The sequence below is a fragment of the Podarcis vaucheri genome, assembly GCF_965113315.1.
Source record: "Podarcis vaucheri genome assembly, chromosome: 12".
Classification (NCBI taxonomy): domain Eukaryota; kingdom Metazoa; phylum Chordata; class Lepidosauria; order Squamata; family Lacertidae; genus Podarcis; species Podarcis vaucheri.
In genome coordinates this window covers 48,699,887-48,716,901 of record NC_138750.1, presented here as the reverse complement: position 1 = coordinate 48,716,901, position 17,015 = coordinate 48,699,887, and the positions used below count along the sequence as shown (strand labels likewise).

The following is a 17,015-nucleotide window of genomic DNA, read 5'->3' as shown; positions in this document are numbered from 1 at the left end:
CAGTCATTAAAAACTTCCCTAAACAGGGTTGCCTTCAGATGTCTTCTAAACATCAGATAGTTGTTTATTTTTTTGACATCTGATGGGAGGACGTTCCACAGGGCAGGTGCTTGAGTACCCCTGGAAAAAGCTACTGTTGTTGTTATTAAAGATACTTCCTTTGTGGTTGCTATCCTGCAGGAATTCATAAGAGTGTTGTAAGATCAAAACAGAGATGTTAGAAAGGCACAGTCTCCTACAGCTGAAAGCAGTGTTCTTTAACCTTTGGTGGATCACAACTCCCATCATCCACAGGCCAAAGATGATGGGAGTTGGGTTTCCAGATGTGGGTGAGTTAACAAGGTTGAAGAGCACTGATCCTAGAGGCTAGGGCTGCCAGATGTGCATCAAACTCCCTCCTTATGGAAGAGGAAAGATGAGCCAGCACAAAGACAGGTGCTTTTGATGTTCTAAATAAATGGGCCCTGTGCTGCCAAGTTGGGGGGGGGGGGGTTGCATTCTAGGGACAATCAAAACCATGAGATCTTCTCCAGGTGGAAGAGAAAACTCTGACTTCATAGAGGGCAGTTCTGATGTTGGATTCCCATTGTCTGCAGTGCGAAATTTTCCAGTGTCACAGCTCCAGATGGTAATAGGGGTGAGAAGGATGTGTGTACTGAGGTTGACCAGGTGAAGGCTGGATGATGATGATGATGATTTATTGAATTTATATATAGTGGTACCTTGGTTTGCAACCATTTTGGATTGCAACCACATCAAACCCTGAAGTGTGTGTCCCTTTTTATTATTATTACAACCCATTTTGGGGGGATTGCAACCCATTTTTTGGGGGAGGCCCCATTGGCAAAAGCGCGCCTTGTGTTACAACCTGTTTTGTTTTACAACTGGACCTCCAGAACAGATTGTGGTTGTAAACCAAGGTATCACTGTACTGCCCCATTCCCAGAAGTCTCAGGGCGGTTCGATCTGAAGGACCCAACACTTTGCCACTCCTCCAACTCTTTCAAGCCAGCCCTGAAGCTGGTATAGCTCAGTCTCTTTTATTTACTTGGAGGGAAATGTTTTGTTCTTGAAACATAAGAAGTATGGAGGTGCCCAAGAGCATTTCCACCTTGCTGCAAGAATCTTTCAGAGCACTGGGTATGCTAGATGTACCACCTTCAATTCTCTCCCTTCCCTGCCCAAGACACATGGTCCTATGAAACAGGCAGTTGAAGAAACTGTTAGTTAATATTATGACAATATATATCACATGTCAGGCTATTAAGTTACCCAACTGATTGCTTTAGAAGGTAGTAAAGTGTAAGTAACAGTTCTATCTGGATCCATATATTATAAAGTATATAACGTCTGTTTCCTTGCAAGTTATATACACTTTATTTCCATGAACGGAACAGTGTTTCTAGAATGGGCCTTTCCTGCTTTCCTTTCCTACATTTACCCCCAAAATCGGATCTGGAAGGTTGGGGGATATATTGTATTTTGGGGAGGGGGCTGCAGATGAAGGGGAGAGCAGTTGGAAATGGTCGTCTCTCTTATATGTACTGAAGAGCAACTTTGGATCTGGAAGCACAATGTTAGCCATGCTTACTCAGAAGTAAGTCCTGTTAAAGTCAGTGGGACTTACTTCCAAGAATGTGGGGTTAGGATTGCAGCTCAAGCCCTTGTCATTAGAGGGAAAAGACTTGATCTCAATCATAGCTTATGTTGAAAGCTAAGAATCAAGAGGAGTCATGGATTTTTGCTCCAGAAAAACGGCATTTGTAAGATTTTCTGAAAAAAACTACTGGTTTTTTTATGCCAAGTTTCACCTAATATTGTGTGAAGCATTGCAGATGACTTGTGGAAATCTCAGAGAAATGTTTTTGAACTAATTATTTTTAGTTCTCATGGTGCATGATAAAAACAAAGCAGTTGTGGTCCAAATGATACTAAAATATCATCCTTAAAGGGTGGTGAGCACTTTGGTTTGAAAGTCACTAACAGACCATTCTTTGCTAGACATGCGACCGAATCAAACTGTCAGCAAGTGGGACAAAGCGACGTGTGTTCATCATTGAAACTATGGGCGGCTATTGCGGCTACTTGGCAAATATGGGTGCCCTCGCTGCAGGAGCTGATGCTGCATACATCTTTGAAGAGAAATTTGATATTCGAGAGCTCCAGGTATGCAGATCCTATATTTTACCTATTGGCTACCTCGGGCTCCATTGGGAGGAAGGGCAGAATGTGAACTGAACTCAGTAAGTAATAATATGTAAATTCAATGTCTGTGGAGCAGGTATATCAACAGATTTTTCACTGGCTAATGGCTCAACGCTGCACGTGAAAACTCTTCTCTCTTGACTAGAGTTGCATTAGGGGTGACATAAAGTAATGGGATTTCTATCTGGCAGGCCACCTTAAGGATGTGCACAAAGCAAAGGTTAGCAGTGGGCAAATTTACATTACTTGACTCACAGTCATAAATGATGCATTCTTTTTAGGCCAACGTGGAACATTTGACTGAAAAGATGAAAACCAGCATTCAACGTGGTTTGGTGCTGAGGTAAGCTGACTGCTCACTAAAGTGCACTGTAAAAGGAAGTTAATTTGTTGTTGGGATGGTACTTTGGATGGGGAGAGGAGAAGAATGGCAAATGTCACCACTGGAAAGTGCTGTAGTTCACTGACAGAGTGCAGGTTCAATCCCAGAGTGCATGATCTCAGAACAGCAGAGATCTCTGCCTGAACTCTTGGGAGAGCTCTTGCCAGTTATAGGAGACCAGACTGGAATAGTTGGACCAATAGTCTAGCCTAGTATAGGAGTAAGCATGGACCAATGTTACCAAATAGTATGGGAAACAACCTTACTAGAAAAATTAACCAATAAACTAAAACTGACATGGGGACAAATGGAAGAAGACGCCTTCACACCGGTATGGCTCCCTTTTATCACATACACAGCCCAACAAGACAACAACAAGAATCAGCATACCAACAGCATACGAATCAATATGGCTAACCTGATTTAAAAACACCTACCCGCCTCCTCACACATGTAAACAAAGATCACCACAGCCAATCACAAACAAGCAACCGCACCCTGGGCCAACCCCAAGTTCTCTCACCACCAAAGGAACACAAGCAAATAGCAAAGAGAACCTGCACAAACGACGCTGACACAAAACCCCACACATACATTAAGTAAAACAGAAACATTACCACCCGACCCCACCCCTACCCACCATGGCCCCTCTACCTCTTCCCCCCTTTTCTTCCCAATGTAACAGCAATGTCTCAACAAATGAAACTGACCTGTAGAAAATGTAGCTTGAAAAAAGAGACATTGCACATACTTTTGCAAACAAAAAAAATCTATATATATTGAGAGAGAGGGTTTAGCCTAGTATAGACAGAGCCAGCTCCACTTCCAAAAGGGGCACCTTTGAAAAGTTATGTTGGCTACCAAGTCAGTTCACCCACCCCCACCCCATACCCTGGTGAGCTTGTGGTGGTTGGCAGTGGCAGTGCAATAGCTCACCATGGGCAGTGGCAAAGTCCTTGCCATTTGAGATTTCACTCCAGGGCATAACAAGAAACTTCTGGAATGGCAGGCAGCTTCCAGCAGCCACACAAACTAAGAAAAGGCCAGACTGGGACTACAATTAGACCCAAACCAGCTCAGGTGTCAGTGCCATACGCCAACACTGTGCCTCATTAAAGGACAGTTACATATGCTCAGTCATTGTCTCTCTCCCTGTCCCCACATTGCAGCTGGACAGCTTTTTTTAAAAAAATTAATTTTGAAGGCGATAAGCTGTAGGGATTTGTACTGACAATTCCCTTCAGTCGTATTTGCACCACTATTATTGTTACTTGTTTGAGAGTCAAGTTTAGGGGCATGAAATTCCCTCTGGATTTTGTTTCGCTTGGTTTTGTTCTTTTAAAAAAAGCTCATGATGTTTGGGTCTGGTCCGTGCCTGGGTGGAAGACTTGGGTTCCATAACGAAAGAAAGGCAGGATATACGTGTAACTCAATAAATATAAGCCAACCACACTTATGCTTGTGTTGTACAGGAATGAAAATAGTAGCGAGAATTACACAACTGACTTCATTTACCAGCTCTATTCTGAAGAAGGGAAAGGAGTCTTTGACTGCAGAAAGAACGTACTGGGTCACATGCAGCAGGTAGGCATACCTTACAGATTCTCCAGGATGAAGCAGGAGGCTTAAAATGTTATTCTAGTGCTGCAGTTGTGAGTGCAGGAGCTGGTTTCATGTTTTCTCCTGGACTGGAAACCTCCCAGGACAAATGCTGCAGGGCACATGGCTTCCAGTACTTAATTTCTGCATCCATCACCTGGGACAAAATCTGCCATAGATGCAAATAGATGCCATAGATGCACATACATCTACATAGCTTGAAAGGGACCTTTTTGCCTACTTCAGTGTTGCAGATAGTATTACATAACAAATAGCTCCATTGGCAGAGTTGTTGTTGTTGTTGTTTAGTTGTTTAGTCGTGTCCGACTCTTCGTGACCCATGGACCAGAGCATGCCAGACACTCCTGTCTTCCACTGCCTCCCGCAGTTTGGTCAAACTCATGCTGGTAGTTTCGAGAACACTGTCCAACCATCTCATCCTCTGTCGCCCTCTTCTCCTTGTGCCCTCCATCTTTCCCAACACCAGGGTCTTTTCCAGGGAGTCTTCTCTTCCCATGAGGTGGCCAAAGTACTGGAGCCTCAGCTTCAGGATCTGTCCATCCAGTGAGCACTCAGGGCTGATTTCATTAAGAATGGATAGGTTTGATCTTCTTGCAGTCCATGGGACTCTCAAAAGTCTCCTCCAGCACCATAATTCAAAAGCATCAATTCTTTCGGCGATCAGCCTTCTTTATGGTCCAGCTCTCACTTCCATACATCACTACTGGGAAAACCGTAGCTTTAACTATACGGACCTTTGTTGGCAAGGTGATGTCTCTGCTTTTTAAGATGCTGATTGGCAAATAGCAACGTTGACAGAGCAGGAGACTCTTAATCTCAGAGTCATTGGTTCGAGCCCCATGGTGGGTGCAAGTTGCCTGCCTTGCAAGGGGGTTGGACTGAATTGACCTTTGTGGTCCCTTCCAACTCTACAATTCTCTACTTCTAAGTTTAATAGCATTTAACTAGTTTTAATACTAATTCATTGGTAACACCGAGGCATGAAGATATTAGCACTGGGACCACAGCCATTGAATTGAGGTCTCGCGGCTCTGTATGTCAGTACGACTTAAATTATAACTATCTGATGCTGCACAAAGAACTGTATGTAGAAGCAGTCATTTGTTTAGGATGCTGCCTTTATTCAGTGGAGACCAAGTTCACTGCAGGCGCAGGTAATCTTCCAACCTGGATCCCTAGTTGCTGTCCACGACTATGATCATGCGGCCATGCCTCAATTTCCATCTAAGTGCAAGGCAGGAAGTCTTGTAATTGCTGTGTAACTCCGAACAGAGTCCTAAAACTTCAACTCACTGTTAACGTTGAATTTCACAGGGTGGTGCTCCTTCGCCATTTGACAGAAACTTTGGGACAAAAATTTCAGCAAAAGCTGTACTTTGGCTCTCCAAGAAACTCAAAGAATGCTATCGAAGAGGTAAGGAAATGCTGATGGCATTAAAAAAATAAAAATTAATTAGTTTAATGTGTCAGCTGCTAACATCAATAGGAAAGTGCCAAACATGTGATACTGAGTCTGTGAGGCACAGCTGTTTCTTCTTTCGTATTTTATCACATCTATGAAAAAAGGCTTAGCTGCCCTGTTTTATTTTTCCTTAGCTTGCTGGAAATATTGAAGCCAGGGACCAGTGAATTGTCTATTTCCAGTAATGGCACCTCATTTGTACAGTGCTCTTCCAGTTTGAAGACTAGAGTCTTGAATCACTGTTGGCCTTTCAAAAGCAGGCTGTGTTTTGATGTAGTTTTACAGGGGAAAGTATCTAATCCTTCTTGCTTACATTTTTTTTCTTGACTTCAAAAAGATTTCATAGTTTATACTGCTTGTAAACTGCTTTGCAGGCCCACTGCAGGGTAGAAAGACAGTATAAATATATTAAAATGTAATATAGCAAACATTTACAAGCGGCTGTTAATATTTCTTAACCAAGTAGGCCAGCTCCCTTTCTTCTTTTGAAAAGGCATGTTTAGGAACAAGGTTGTTTGCATTCTCAAGAATATTTGAGGCTGATAATTCAGAAAACTTAATCCACAATTCTTTCTTTACAGGGGCTAAAGTATCCATGCATGTTAGGTATACCTCATGGTATTCTACATATCAAGCCACGTTCAAGTGGTTGCAACAGAACTAAGTAAAAACCCGTCAGTTACTAAGGAATCCTTTCACTTATCTGACTTCTAATTTTCTGAGCAAAACTAAGTCTTGACAAGCTTACTCAGGGTGTAAGATCCACCAAATTCTAATGGTACATTGTTTGAGTAAACCTGCGTAGGATAAGGCTTCAGATTTCTTAGAATATTAGGCAAATTACCAAATCTTGCCATGATTTGGTCATGTTGATTGATATTTTACTTCAGGGTAGTCACCTTGGTGCTGTCCAGTGTTTTAGACTACAGCTTCCATCATTTCTGGCTGCTTAAACTGATGGGCATTATAATTCAAAACATCTGAAAGGCACCATGTTGGCTATCCCAGCTCTACTTTTTTTGATTATGACCGACTCCTCAAACTGTGCTAATATGTGTGAGTAATATCAGAATTCCAACCCCACCCCCCCAAGACTTAAAAGTTCCTGACTATAATTTGTAAAAACATAGGAATGCACCGTGTGAGTTACATATATTCTTCCTTTCTTGTTTTGTTTTCTTGGTTGCTGCACGGATCACAGATGAAGGTAACACACTTCATTCTTTTGCAATTTTATCAGGTTTGAGGAACAGTTCCTACTGTAATGATGAACAATTTCTAACAAAAATTAACCATGGCCAGTGACACCAGTTATTCATCCATTCTCTTTCACTCTAATTACCAGTTTCAGTCCCTATTTGTTGTTCTTCACTGTAATATTTCAGTTAACCAAATTCAATTAAAAACCCTATGTGGAATTCTTTAACATTTCATTCCCCCCCCCCCGTACACTATTTCCGTATGTTACTCTTTGTATAGCTAAAACAAGGAAATGTATGGTTTTTTTCTTCAAAGGAAGGGTATTTGCCAACACTGAGGACAGTGTTTGCCTCCTGGGAATGCGCCGGAGGAACCTTATTTTCCAGCCTGTGGTTCAACTGAAGGATGAAACAGACTTTGTGTAAGTAAAGACAGTGCGGGGGAAAACACCGGTGTCCACACGAAGATTAGCATTAAGAATTGGTATCTCTTTGGGGACAAACGGTAGACTCTAGTTCAACTTCAGACTTGAAGTGCCTCCCCCCCCAAAAAAAAACCCTCCTGGGATTATTGAAAGGAGAATTTCTCTTTTACAAGGACCTGGCAGCGCTGAACCAGACACAATCTTTTTTCACCCCCTTTTTAATCTTTTAATAGCAAATGCTTCCAATGTACTGTTGCTGTTGTGGGTGGTGCCCAGCTATTGGGTAGCATGGCAGCTGCTGAATTTTTCAAAATTCTCTTAATCCCTGCATCATCTCTACTGGGCCTTTTGCCCAGCCAAGCTAGGTGCCAAGTCTGAAGCTTGGATTTTAAGAGAAGCAACATGCCCCAGCGGAAGAGCATAAACTTTGCATGTAACATTTTGCTTCTGCGGTATTATTTAGTGGCATCTGTAAAGACCTCAGCCTGAGCCGTTTAAAACCAGCAAATTAGAATCCTTGTTTTAATGGAGGAAGGGGAGTGTGTTTCCATGATCTAATGGCTCTCCTATTGCATCGCTTGTGCAAATAGGCAGCTACTTTATCTGCTGGGCACAAGTTGACATGACAGCATGTCACTAGCACTAACTCTCCATATAAACCATCTATTTATATGAGCAGAGTGACAAGACCCTATTGCAAAGTTCCTGTGTCTTGTTTCAAGTTGATCAGCATCCTCAGTTGGTGTTCTTAAAGCCTGCCTATAAGCTTAAATGAGTTCTAAAAGCATTTCCCCTCTTTCTTGCTAAACAGGCACCGAATTCCCCGCGAACAGTGGTGGCTGAAGTTACGGCCTCTGATGAAAATTCTGGCCAAATACAAGACCAGCTACGATGTGTCAGATTCGGGCCAGTTGGAGCATGTGCTCAGACCAAAACAGGCGGAAGCGTGAGCCGATGGGTCCAAGGTGTCCTACTGTTAAAAGGTTGCAATAGCTCTCCATTGTGTGTCAACGATGCTTTAGAATACTTGTTGCAGCTTTGTTTTGTAACATCTAAGTTATTGTACCAGCACTTTATGTGGAAAAACAAAAAGCCACCATCACAGACACTCTCTACCTGGTATTGTCTTAGGCTTCTTAAAAAGACACCACACAAAACACCCTAGAGCCTAACTTAACAACAACAAAAACCCAACTTACCAATGTGTTCCTTACCAATAACCTGTGCAAAAATGGTTCTATGCACTCCGTGTGATGCTATTCATCTCTTGCACTTTTACCAGATAGTGTTTACACTTAAAGAGTATGTTACAGAGGCTTAGTTTTGTGTCAAACTAAAAAGGAAACTTATATATGTCCCCCAACAGAATAAAATACTATATTAAAAGTAAGCTCTGGAGTAATTTGTTCTGTACAACCTGGGACGAGCTTGCTTCATCCTACCCACTGGCTAGAGCATCTCAGGGCTAGCCCATGTTATTGGTACAACTTTACCAGCCCTAGCTAATGTGACCAATGGTCAGAGGTGATAGGAGCTGTAGTGTGGCAACATCTGGAAGGTGCCACGTTGGCTAACCTGCACTAGCTGAACATGCTCTTAAAAGGAAAAAAGGATTGGATTTCAAGGCCTACAAATACAAGGCAATTTCTTGCTTGTGTAGCAAGTTGTTTATGTAGTGCAACCAACTTCAGTCCAGCTGCTTAGGTATCTAAGGAGCAAGACTAAAAGTAGCAATTTAGCAAATGCAAGATTATGCTTTTTCTCTGCTGTAATTGCAAAGAGAGACCCCAGCTTCGAAACTAATGTTTCCCACCACCCCTGCAGTGGCTTGGATTCCAAAGCAGATGTAAAGATAGCTTGTTAGATCTGCTCTGGAAGACAAGTGACTTCTCCCCATGCTTAGAGCCCTCAATCAGGGGTGGAGTTAGCAGAGCAGCCACATGGTACCCAAGTAGGCTGGGGCCAAGTAATAAGACAGCTGGAATGCATCCTCATGCGTAAAATCACCACCTGCTTGAGTTGCATATATATTAAGATGGTAGGAGCAACCCTGTATTTAAAATTCCCAGTGTTGACATGAGTGCTTCTGCCAGTACATCCTTTACTACCTAAAACACCAGGGAAGAAAGGAGTAACCTCTTGCCAACCCCATCACTAAACAAAACAGGGCAGGCATAGACTTGCCTTCTGCTGTGTTGTCTCTAAAGATAAGCTACCTGATGCGGGAATAAGAAGTCCCATGACAAGATACTAAGCAGAACAACTCATCAGAGGCTGGAAATATTTAATGGCACAAGGTTGAGACACACAATATTCAAATAAGAGTACTGAAGATGGTCAATGACAGTAATCTTAAAAAAAAGAGGAAACCCTAACTCTATTAGACATGATTTAAAGAAAACAGAAAACTTAATTTTGTGCTTCTACAAAGTGCTAGGTACCATCTAGTTAAATTTAATCATGATCAGCTAGGCAGAACCAACAGTAGTTCCGTTGGGAAATTAGTCACAGTTATTGAGCTAGTTTGGGACCATAATCCAGAGCTTCAGCTTGGCAAATAGTGAAAGACTGACAGAGGGCAAAATCCTGCTTGAGAAGTAAGCACCACTGTGGAGTCAAGCTCTTTAAGATGACACAAATGTAGTGCTGACAGCACTGCTATAGAGGAGGAGGACCCCAAGTTATTTTGGTATCTGTCACACACGATTGCATCTAATCTGAGCCAGCAGCAAATATCATCGTATAACCCACGAAGGGTCTTTGGCAGTGTGTGGGTTTTCTGGGCCAAGAATAGCCAGTCCTTTTGTTCTCTTCCCAGCGGCAAGATATCTGAAAGTCAACAAAGCATGCACCATTAGTCTACCGTTCATTTGCAATTGTCTGTTCAGCATATAAGTGTAGGGAATATTAGGAGTCTCCAATTCTCAGGACTCAATGGGCAAAAGTGATGCTTTCGTTTTAAACTGTACTGGGATCATTATTGATAAAGGGCAATTCAGAAACTGAACAGCACGTCATTCTGAAAAACGTTTTGATTTTAGACAGCATCAAAGTCTCTGGAGCTCCTTTCACTTGATGCTGGAGGGTTGTTCAAGATGGAGAAGTAGAGCATATTTGTATGTACGCATTGCTCAGTCTGCAATTCATGCTTGGCTTGCTTATGAGTTATTCTAGGGCTTCACCACAGTCCCAATGACACCTTAGCATACTGCCATCCAACTAGCTAGATTTGATTCACATATCTAGGTTCTGTGTAAGTTTTACACATCCAACTGTTTTGTCCCACCATCCCATTCAATAGCCCCATACCACAGGAAAACCACAATCCTGAAAATTAAAGGGCTGTGTGGCAAACATCAGTTCCCTCCACTCCCCTTTTGGGTTTCGGAAAGCTATCTGAGAATTCTCACACTTCTCGGTCAGGCACACAAACTCACTTGTTGGCTGCTTCTATGAGGTTATCTTTGGAGACTGCAAAAAGATGCTCTCTGTGCCTCTGCTTCATCTCATCGGAGATCCCGTACAAAAAGGTATTCATCCCTACAAAGAAGAATTCACAAACGTTAAGAAAACTAACTTGATTCTTAAGAGTGAAAGCAGCAGGTGGCAAACCACACCTCAATCCTGCAGCTCCTACTTTTAGACAGATCTGTTTCATAACGCACTGAGATCACTCTCAATTCTTCTGGAATGGCATATGTAGCCAAGAATTATGCAACAAATTTTAGATAATTTCCCCATGTTGGAAATGCCTGATAATGTCAAACTCTTTTTGGCTGCAATTTAGACATATGAAACTGGGTCCGCCCCCCCGCCCCCACTCAAAAGCATCAAAGATAACTAAAATATGTGCAAAATCATATTTTGGCTTTCAGACTGATGGCTATTCGCTCTACCCATTTGGCTCAATCCCGAGCTGAGAAGTCAAAATACCTTTATCCGATGGTGCTTGGGGGGCATCCACAGATGCAAACATGGCAAGCTTGGCTTCGTCAATGTCTTGCTGCGTGAATTTTCCTGCCTTGGCCCATTCGGCGGCCTTTTCAAAAGTAGACAAGGTACCCATTGAATTTGGATCCCTAAAAATGCACGGAAGGCACAGGTAAGTTTATACAGCCAGGTTTTTTTACAGAGAAATGACACCACAAAGCGACTTGCCCTTGTTCAAGTGGTTGCTTTTTCTAGCTTTGCCTCACACTGTGATCACAGATAGATGAAAACCCAACTGTTAAAAAGCAGTGTTGACTTCTGAAGGGTATTTCTGTCCCAATGACATCGCATTGAGCAGGTTCTTACAACAAATAAATCTGTTGGGTTCACTGAACTTAGAAAGCTTGAAATCATAGGAACATAGGAATGTGTTTCAAACTGAAATAGACCTTTGGCCAATCTAGCTCCATATTGTCTACACGGACTGGCAGCAACTCTCCAGGGTTTCAAATGGGGGCCTTTCCCATCCCTACCTGGAGATGCCGGGGATTGAACCTGGGACGTTCTGCATGCAAAGCAGATGCTCTAGCGTTGAGCTACAGCCTTCCCCTGCCACTGACCTCAGGACCGGATCCATATATTCTGTACATCCCAACACTTATGAGCCACACAGTGCTGGCATTCAGTTCAGCACTGCAAAAGTGGAAAGCAATTACGCAGCTTTCCCACCACTGACGTGTTCGTGCTTTTTACATTATGGGATTTCCTCGCAATTTAAAAGCACTGATCTGAGTGCTCTGGGGCAGATGGCAATAATCTACTTTCCCTTTACCACTCAATGACTTGTACAATTCCAGTTCCTGAATGCATTTTATTTGGCAGAGAATGCTGGTTTACAAAAAAAACAACAACCCCAAAACCAAGAACAGTCAAAGGAAGACATTGTGGTTCTACTCAGTCAACTTGTTACCTATAGGAGTAGAAACTGAATATCCCATTACTGGCAAGTTGGGCACCACCTCCATATGCACCTCCTTTCTCTCTAATTTCCGTATGTAGAAATTTAGCCGTCATTAGACGGGCGAGGATGCGAAGGCTGAAAAAAGAGAGAGATCGTTAGTGAACAAGAGATTCCTACATTGCAGGGGGTTGAGGCTAGATGAATCTTCCAATTCTTCAACTCTGATTAAGATGCTTTCTCCCTGGCCCTTCCTTTTTTCCTCACCATCATCATCATCATTAGAAGTCTGCATGAACAAATGTACCTAATCAGCAAAATTTCAGACTCAGTAAGATTTCATAACTTGTCTCCCCACAGAAGTCAAGATCTCTGATCTCCACATTTCCATACCACATTTTTTCTCCTTTTTAAAAGCACAAGACTTATGTGTGTAAGGGAATGTGCTTCTCCAAGTGGAAGTTTTAATGCACTTGCTAGATCATGGTGCCCTCTAGCTGCTGCTAAGACACACAACTCCAGTTAGCAAGGCCAGGTAAGGATGATAGGAATAGTAGCAGTGGCGACCCCTGTCCTAGGCATCCCTTGGGGAGAGCGAACGGGGGCTCCGCGGGCAGAATCAGTGCCAGCTACCTGGTTCCTTCTTGTTGCTCCAAAGCAGCACCTCCACCTAATGAGTGCCAGGAGAGCACAGGTGTCATTAGCTCAGAAGTGGTCCCCTATCAGCTGCTGTTACCTTGGCAGCAATGCCTCCTGAAGACACACATGGGAAGCAGTGTTGCTGAAGCCACACCCCCAAGCAAAGCTTGTGAGCCAAACCCACCTGTGCCCCACAGATGCTCTCCTGAGCTGAGAGGAAGGAAGCAACACAGAGCGAACAGGCAAGTGGGGGAAAGAAAGCCTGATTTTGTGAGCTGTGGGTCACCCTGCCTGTGAGTCCAGACATAAACGCACCACCTCTAACTCAGAATACATCCCAGTGTTTTGAAAGCAAACGTCTTCCCAAGAGCACCGTAGGTTATTTCTGAATGCAGTTCTCAACACAGCCGCAACTGGAGATTTCTTTTATTCAACTCACGCACCATTTCCAAATCTGTTTGGCATCACTTCCCATCATCCTACCTTGCGTGGTCCGGGGCTGTAAAGGGAACTGTCCGAACGCAGGCGCCAACGTAATTGACAGGGAAGGGCAGAAGGAAATGAGTCTTCATCTGGCATGGCTGGAAAGTGGGATCCTGGAGGAAAAGTCACATTGTGTTTCATTTAGATCACCTCTGGCAGAGAGTGTGTAGAGAGAACGCGGGCACTCAATTTTAGGTGACCGCCTCTTCTTACCCATTCAAGAGCATCAAAAGGAGTCCAGAAAGGTTAATAGTCAATTCTGCATTTGGTTACTTGGAGAGAGAAGGAAGGAGGAAAATGAGATCGCAGAGTCTCAATGTGATTGCTTGGAGGGCTCAGAACAGCCAACAGCAAGGGAGAAGAGGGAAAGCATTTTAAGAATTTGATGCCCCTTATTATTGTTTTTTAAAGGCAGTAGTTGTCAAAGGCAAGGAACAGCTCAGCACAGCCCCACATTTGAAGGGGGCACAGTTTGCAAAGGGGATGTGCATTTCCCAGGCGTACAACAGAATACACTTTCACTTGACATGTAACTAACTCTCTTCTCCCTCCAACCAGTTTGTGGGGCAAAAATTGCACCCTAGATGCACCTGCCATTGTTGATTTTACATAGAAGGAGGTCTACAACGAAGTCTTTCTTGGGTAGGGACAGAAAAGTTACGGCTCCAAGAATCTGCTAGACTCCAACTCCCATCAACCCTGACCACTGGGCTATGCAGACAGGGGCTGATGGGAGTTGGAGACCAACAACAATAGGGCACAGGATTGCCATTTTTGTTCTAAGACATTTTTCCTGTGCAGGTGACAAACAACATCCTCGATTGCCAGCCACTTATCACTGACCGTTCTTCTCATAAATGAAGAAAGCACTCAAACAAAACAAAACAAAACAAAACAAAACAACTCTAAGAAATCTTGATTTTTGCCACTGGGGTGGTTTTTTCATTTCTGTCCAGCCAGTATGGAGAAATATTTCTAAAAGAAGAACCAACTCAGGGAAGCAGAATTGGGTGCCACCAGCACACAATTGTTTTTTTGGGATGGGGAACATTTTACTTCCCCAAGCTTCTCCCCGATTTTAGCTTCCTGCTAAGGCTTCAGGTTCCCCCAAAAAGTGACCATAAAGGAACACATTAATCTTCAGAGCAGTAAGGCTCAATTTGGGGAGTAGTGACAAATACTGGCAACTCCGACCTAAGGCAAATGAGCTAAGACTCACCGTAATGAGCTTCCTGGTGATCTGGGAGCAAGCAAGTGCCTCACTGCCATCAGTTTTGGGGTCTGAAGGTTTCTACAAAGAGAAAACGTGGTTGAAACAACAGAGATCCGATTGGTTTCTCCCAAGTAACCAGCACAGCTTCCCCAAGCATTTCCTTTCTGCTGTGTCCAATATTTTGCTGCTGATCACACTAAGGGTTGCATTCAAAACATGTCCTGCAGGCAGTGCTAATGTTGGGGTACCCTGTGAGGATTACAATGTAAGACAGGGGTGGGAAGCCTCCGGGTCAGGGGCCAAATGTGGCCCTCCGTGTCTTTCTATCTGGCTCTCCAAAAAACCCCTCTCCCCAGGCTGAATCCCTCTAGGGCATCTGCTTTGAGCCCCCAGTGTTTCTGCCTAACATATACTGTAATAATGCATGGAGAATGGGGATATGGGTGTGTACAGGAACTTGGGATTTGGGGCCAAAATGCAGCCTATTGCACAAAGCTAATGCTTTTGATGCTTTTGAATTATGGTGCTGGAGGAGACTCTTGAGAGTCCCATGGACTGCAAGAAGATCAAACGCATCCATTCTGAAGGAAAACAGCCCTGAGTGCTCACTGGAAGGACAGATCCTGAAGCTGAGGCTCCAATACTTTGGCCACCTCATGAGAAGAGAAGACTCCCTGTAAAAGACCCTGATGTTGGGAAAGATGGAGGGCACAAGGAGAAGGGGACGACAGAGGACGAGATGGTTGGACAGTGTTCTCGAAGCTACCAGCATGAGTTTGACCATACTGCAGGAGGCAGTGGAAGACAGGAGTGCCTGGCGTGCTCTGGTCCATGGGGTCACGAAGAGTAGGACAGGACTAAACGACTAAACAACAACAACAAAAGGGTCACAGCCATTGCTCTGCCCACACTCAACTCTGGCATGTGGCCCCCAGAAGGTTCTCTATAAAGGAATGCAGCTCCCAGGCTGAAACAGGCTCCCACCTAGGCAATGAGAACAGCCAAAGCAGAAGTGACATGGGCTATCAGAAGTGACACCCCCCCAGCCTTCCATCCCTCCTCTGGCTTTAAAAAACTGCTGCAGGGGGCTTCATACATTATTGGAGCTCTGTAGGACATTTTCCCTGATCTAAATCCCCATCCCACTCCCAGAAGCTATCTGGCCCACTGAGGAGAAATACTGTCAGACAAAAGCAGCAATGAAAAAGCCAGCTGCAGGTGGCTGGAATGCAAAACAGGATGTTGATGTCTGGAACTGTACTAGTGGGAAAAGGGGGCAGTCTATTCTCTGTACTGAGCACCGGATGTTAGCTCAGAGTGTCATCTGACCTGTACTGGAAGTACAGGGGCGGAGTTGTGACTCTACAGCCGGAGTCTGGAGAGTGCAGACACGTTTCTCTGTACTGCTGAAGGACAGGAATAAAAACATGTAAATAGCCTCCTGTCTGTCTCTTTTCCCCTCCCTGGGGGAATGCAGGGAGGGAGGAGGAGGAGGGTGTGTTCTTCTCACGTCTGAGGAGAATCGCCGATTTATGGCCCTGCCTGTATCCTGCCGGGAGACGCAGACGGGAAGGTCAACAAGTATTTCAGCCGATTGCCTGGAGTGAGGCCAGTTACCTCTGACTGCGTGCTGAGAAAACTGACAAATACAAGCACTGTTGGGGTATCTCCCTCCATGGAGCTAACAGCATCTTTGGAGGGAAGCAGTCTATGTCTTCTCTCCCTCTCAATACTCCTCAAATTCTATTGCACAGATCAAATTTGGACACCATCAGCAACACGTAGAATTCAGCTGTAGTATCAATGAACCAAAAGGCACTGCCCCTTCTCATCTCAGCCTCAGCTCCCTCTGGAAGGGATGGAAGAATAGTACTTGAAGCATGCTAACATTTGTAGGAACCACAGCAGGAAGGAAACATGAGAGAGCAGGGGGAGGTGCTCTTGACAGCCTGTGTTGCAGTATTTGTATTTCCACAAGCTACAGAAAAATGCACCGGATATGTAGTCAATTCTGCCTCTCACTTGCATGAGAACTGGAAAGTCACCTGCAACGCAAACGCTTTCTCTGCTAATCCTGTTTTACCTCAATCACATGGGGGCGGACGGGCTTGCGTTCCTTTTTACTCCGGGCGATGCCCTTTATGAACCGTTCGACAGCTTTCGCAGCGTGTGGCATCTGCTGAGGGGTGGCGTTCACTGAACATCTAGGCAGAAATAAAATTACATCTAGTCGCATGCACAAACACACCGTCTGCGAGGAACAAACTGTGCTTTTACACCTCCCCAATTTTCCGAGTCGAGTTCTGTTTAGCCATCAAATATCACTTGCTTAAAAAAATGCTGGGTGGACTTTAATTCTGGTCTCTGAGTGCTCTGCGTGGCGAGGGCAGTATGCAGCCAGGCTTCCCTCCGACTCTGAAGCTGAAGAGGCTCAGCAGGGAGGTTTCAGAGGTCCTGGCATCAGCGCTGCAACTTCCCCAGCTACAAAGCTGGGAGATT

The 17,015-nt window shown here is 44.1% G+C and overlaps 2 protein-coding genes across 5 annotated transcripts in view; one reads left to right on the top strand and one right to left on the bottom strand.

Annotated features, from left to right (window-relative positions):
* The window catches only part of PFKP (phosphofructokinase, platelet), a 57,343-nt gene extending 48,660 nt beyond the window's left edge, over positions 1-8,683 (top strand). For 3 of the 4 annotated variants that reach the window (XM_082192242.1, XM_082192241.1, XM_082192244.1), the window contains 6 exons: positions 2,002-2,166; positions 2,487-2,548; positions 4,060-4,171; positions 5,522-5,621; positions 7,185-7,290; positions 8,105-8,683. In XM_082192242.1, the coding sequence (XP_082048368.1) occupies positions 2,002-2,166; positions 2,487-2,548; positions 4,060-4,171; positions 5,522-5,621; positions 7,185-7,290; positions 8,105-8,243 (684 nt within the window). In that variant the 3' untranslated portion in view covers positions 8,244-8,683. Of the gene's footprint in view, positions 1-2,001; positions 2,167-2,486; positions 2,549-4,059; positions 4,172-5,521; positions 5,622-6,250; positions 6,825-7,184; positions 7,291-8,104 lie in introns of those variants that run through there. The other variant, XM_082192243.1, reaches the window with a different exon arrangement.
* An 877-nt stretch (positions 8,684-9,560) lies between these two features.
* Positions 9,561-17,015, bottom strand: part of PITRM1 (pitrilysin metallopeptidase 1) — a 31,474-nt gene continuing 24,019 nt past the window's right edge. Inside the window, exons 21-27 of the mRNA XM_082192206.1 lie at positions 16,600-16,720; positions 14,523-14,594; positions 13,304-13,416; positions 12,194-12,319; positions 11,227-11,372; positions 10,731-10,833; positions 9,561-10,122 (exon numbers count right to left, since the gene is read on the bottom strand). Coding sequence (XP_082048332.1) covers positions 10,029-10,122; positions 10,731-10,833; positions 11,227-11,372; positions 12,194-12,319; positions 13,304-13,416; positions 14,523-14,594; positions 16,600-16,720 — 775 coding nt within the window. The 3' untranslated portion in view covers positions 9,561-10,028. The remainder of the gene's footprint in view (positions 10,123-10,730; positions 10,834-11,226; positions 11,373-12,193; positions 12,320-13,303; positions 13,417-14,522; positions 14,595-16,599; positions 16,721-17,015) is intronic.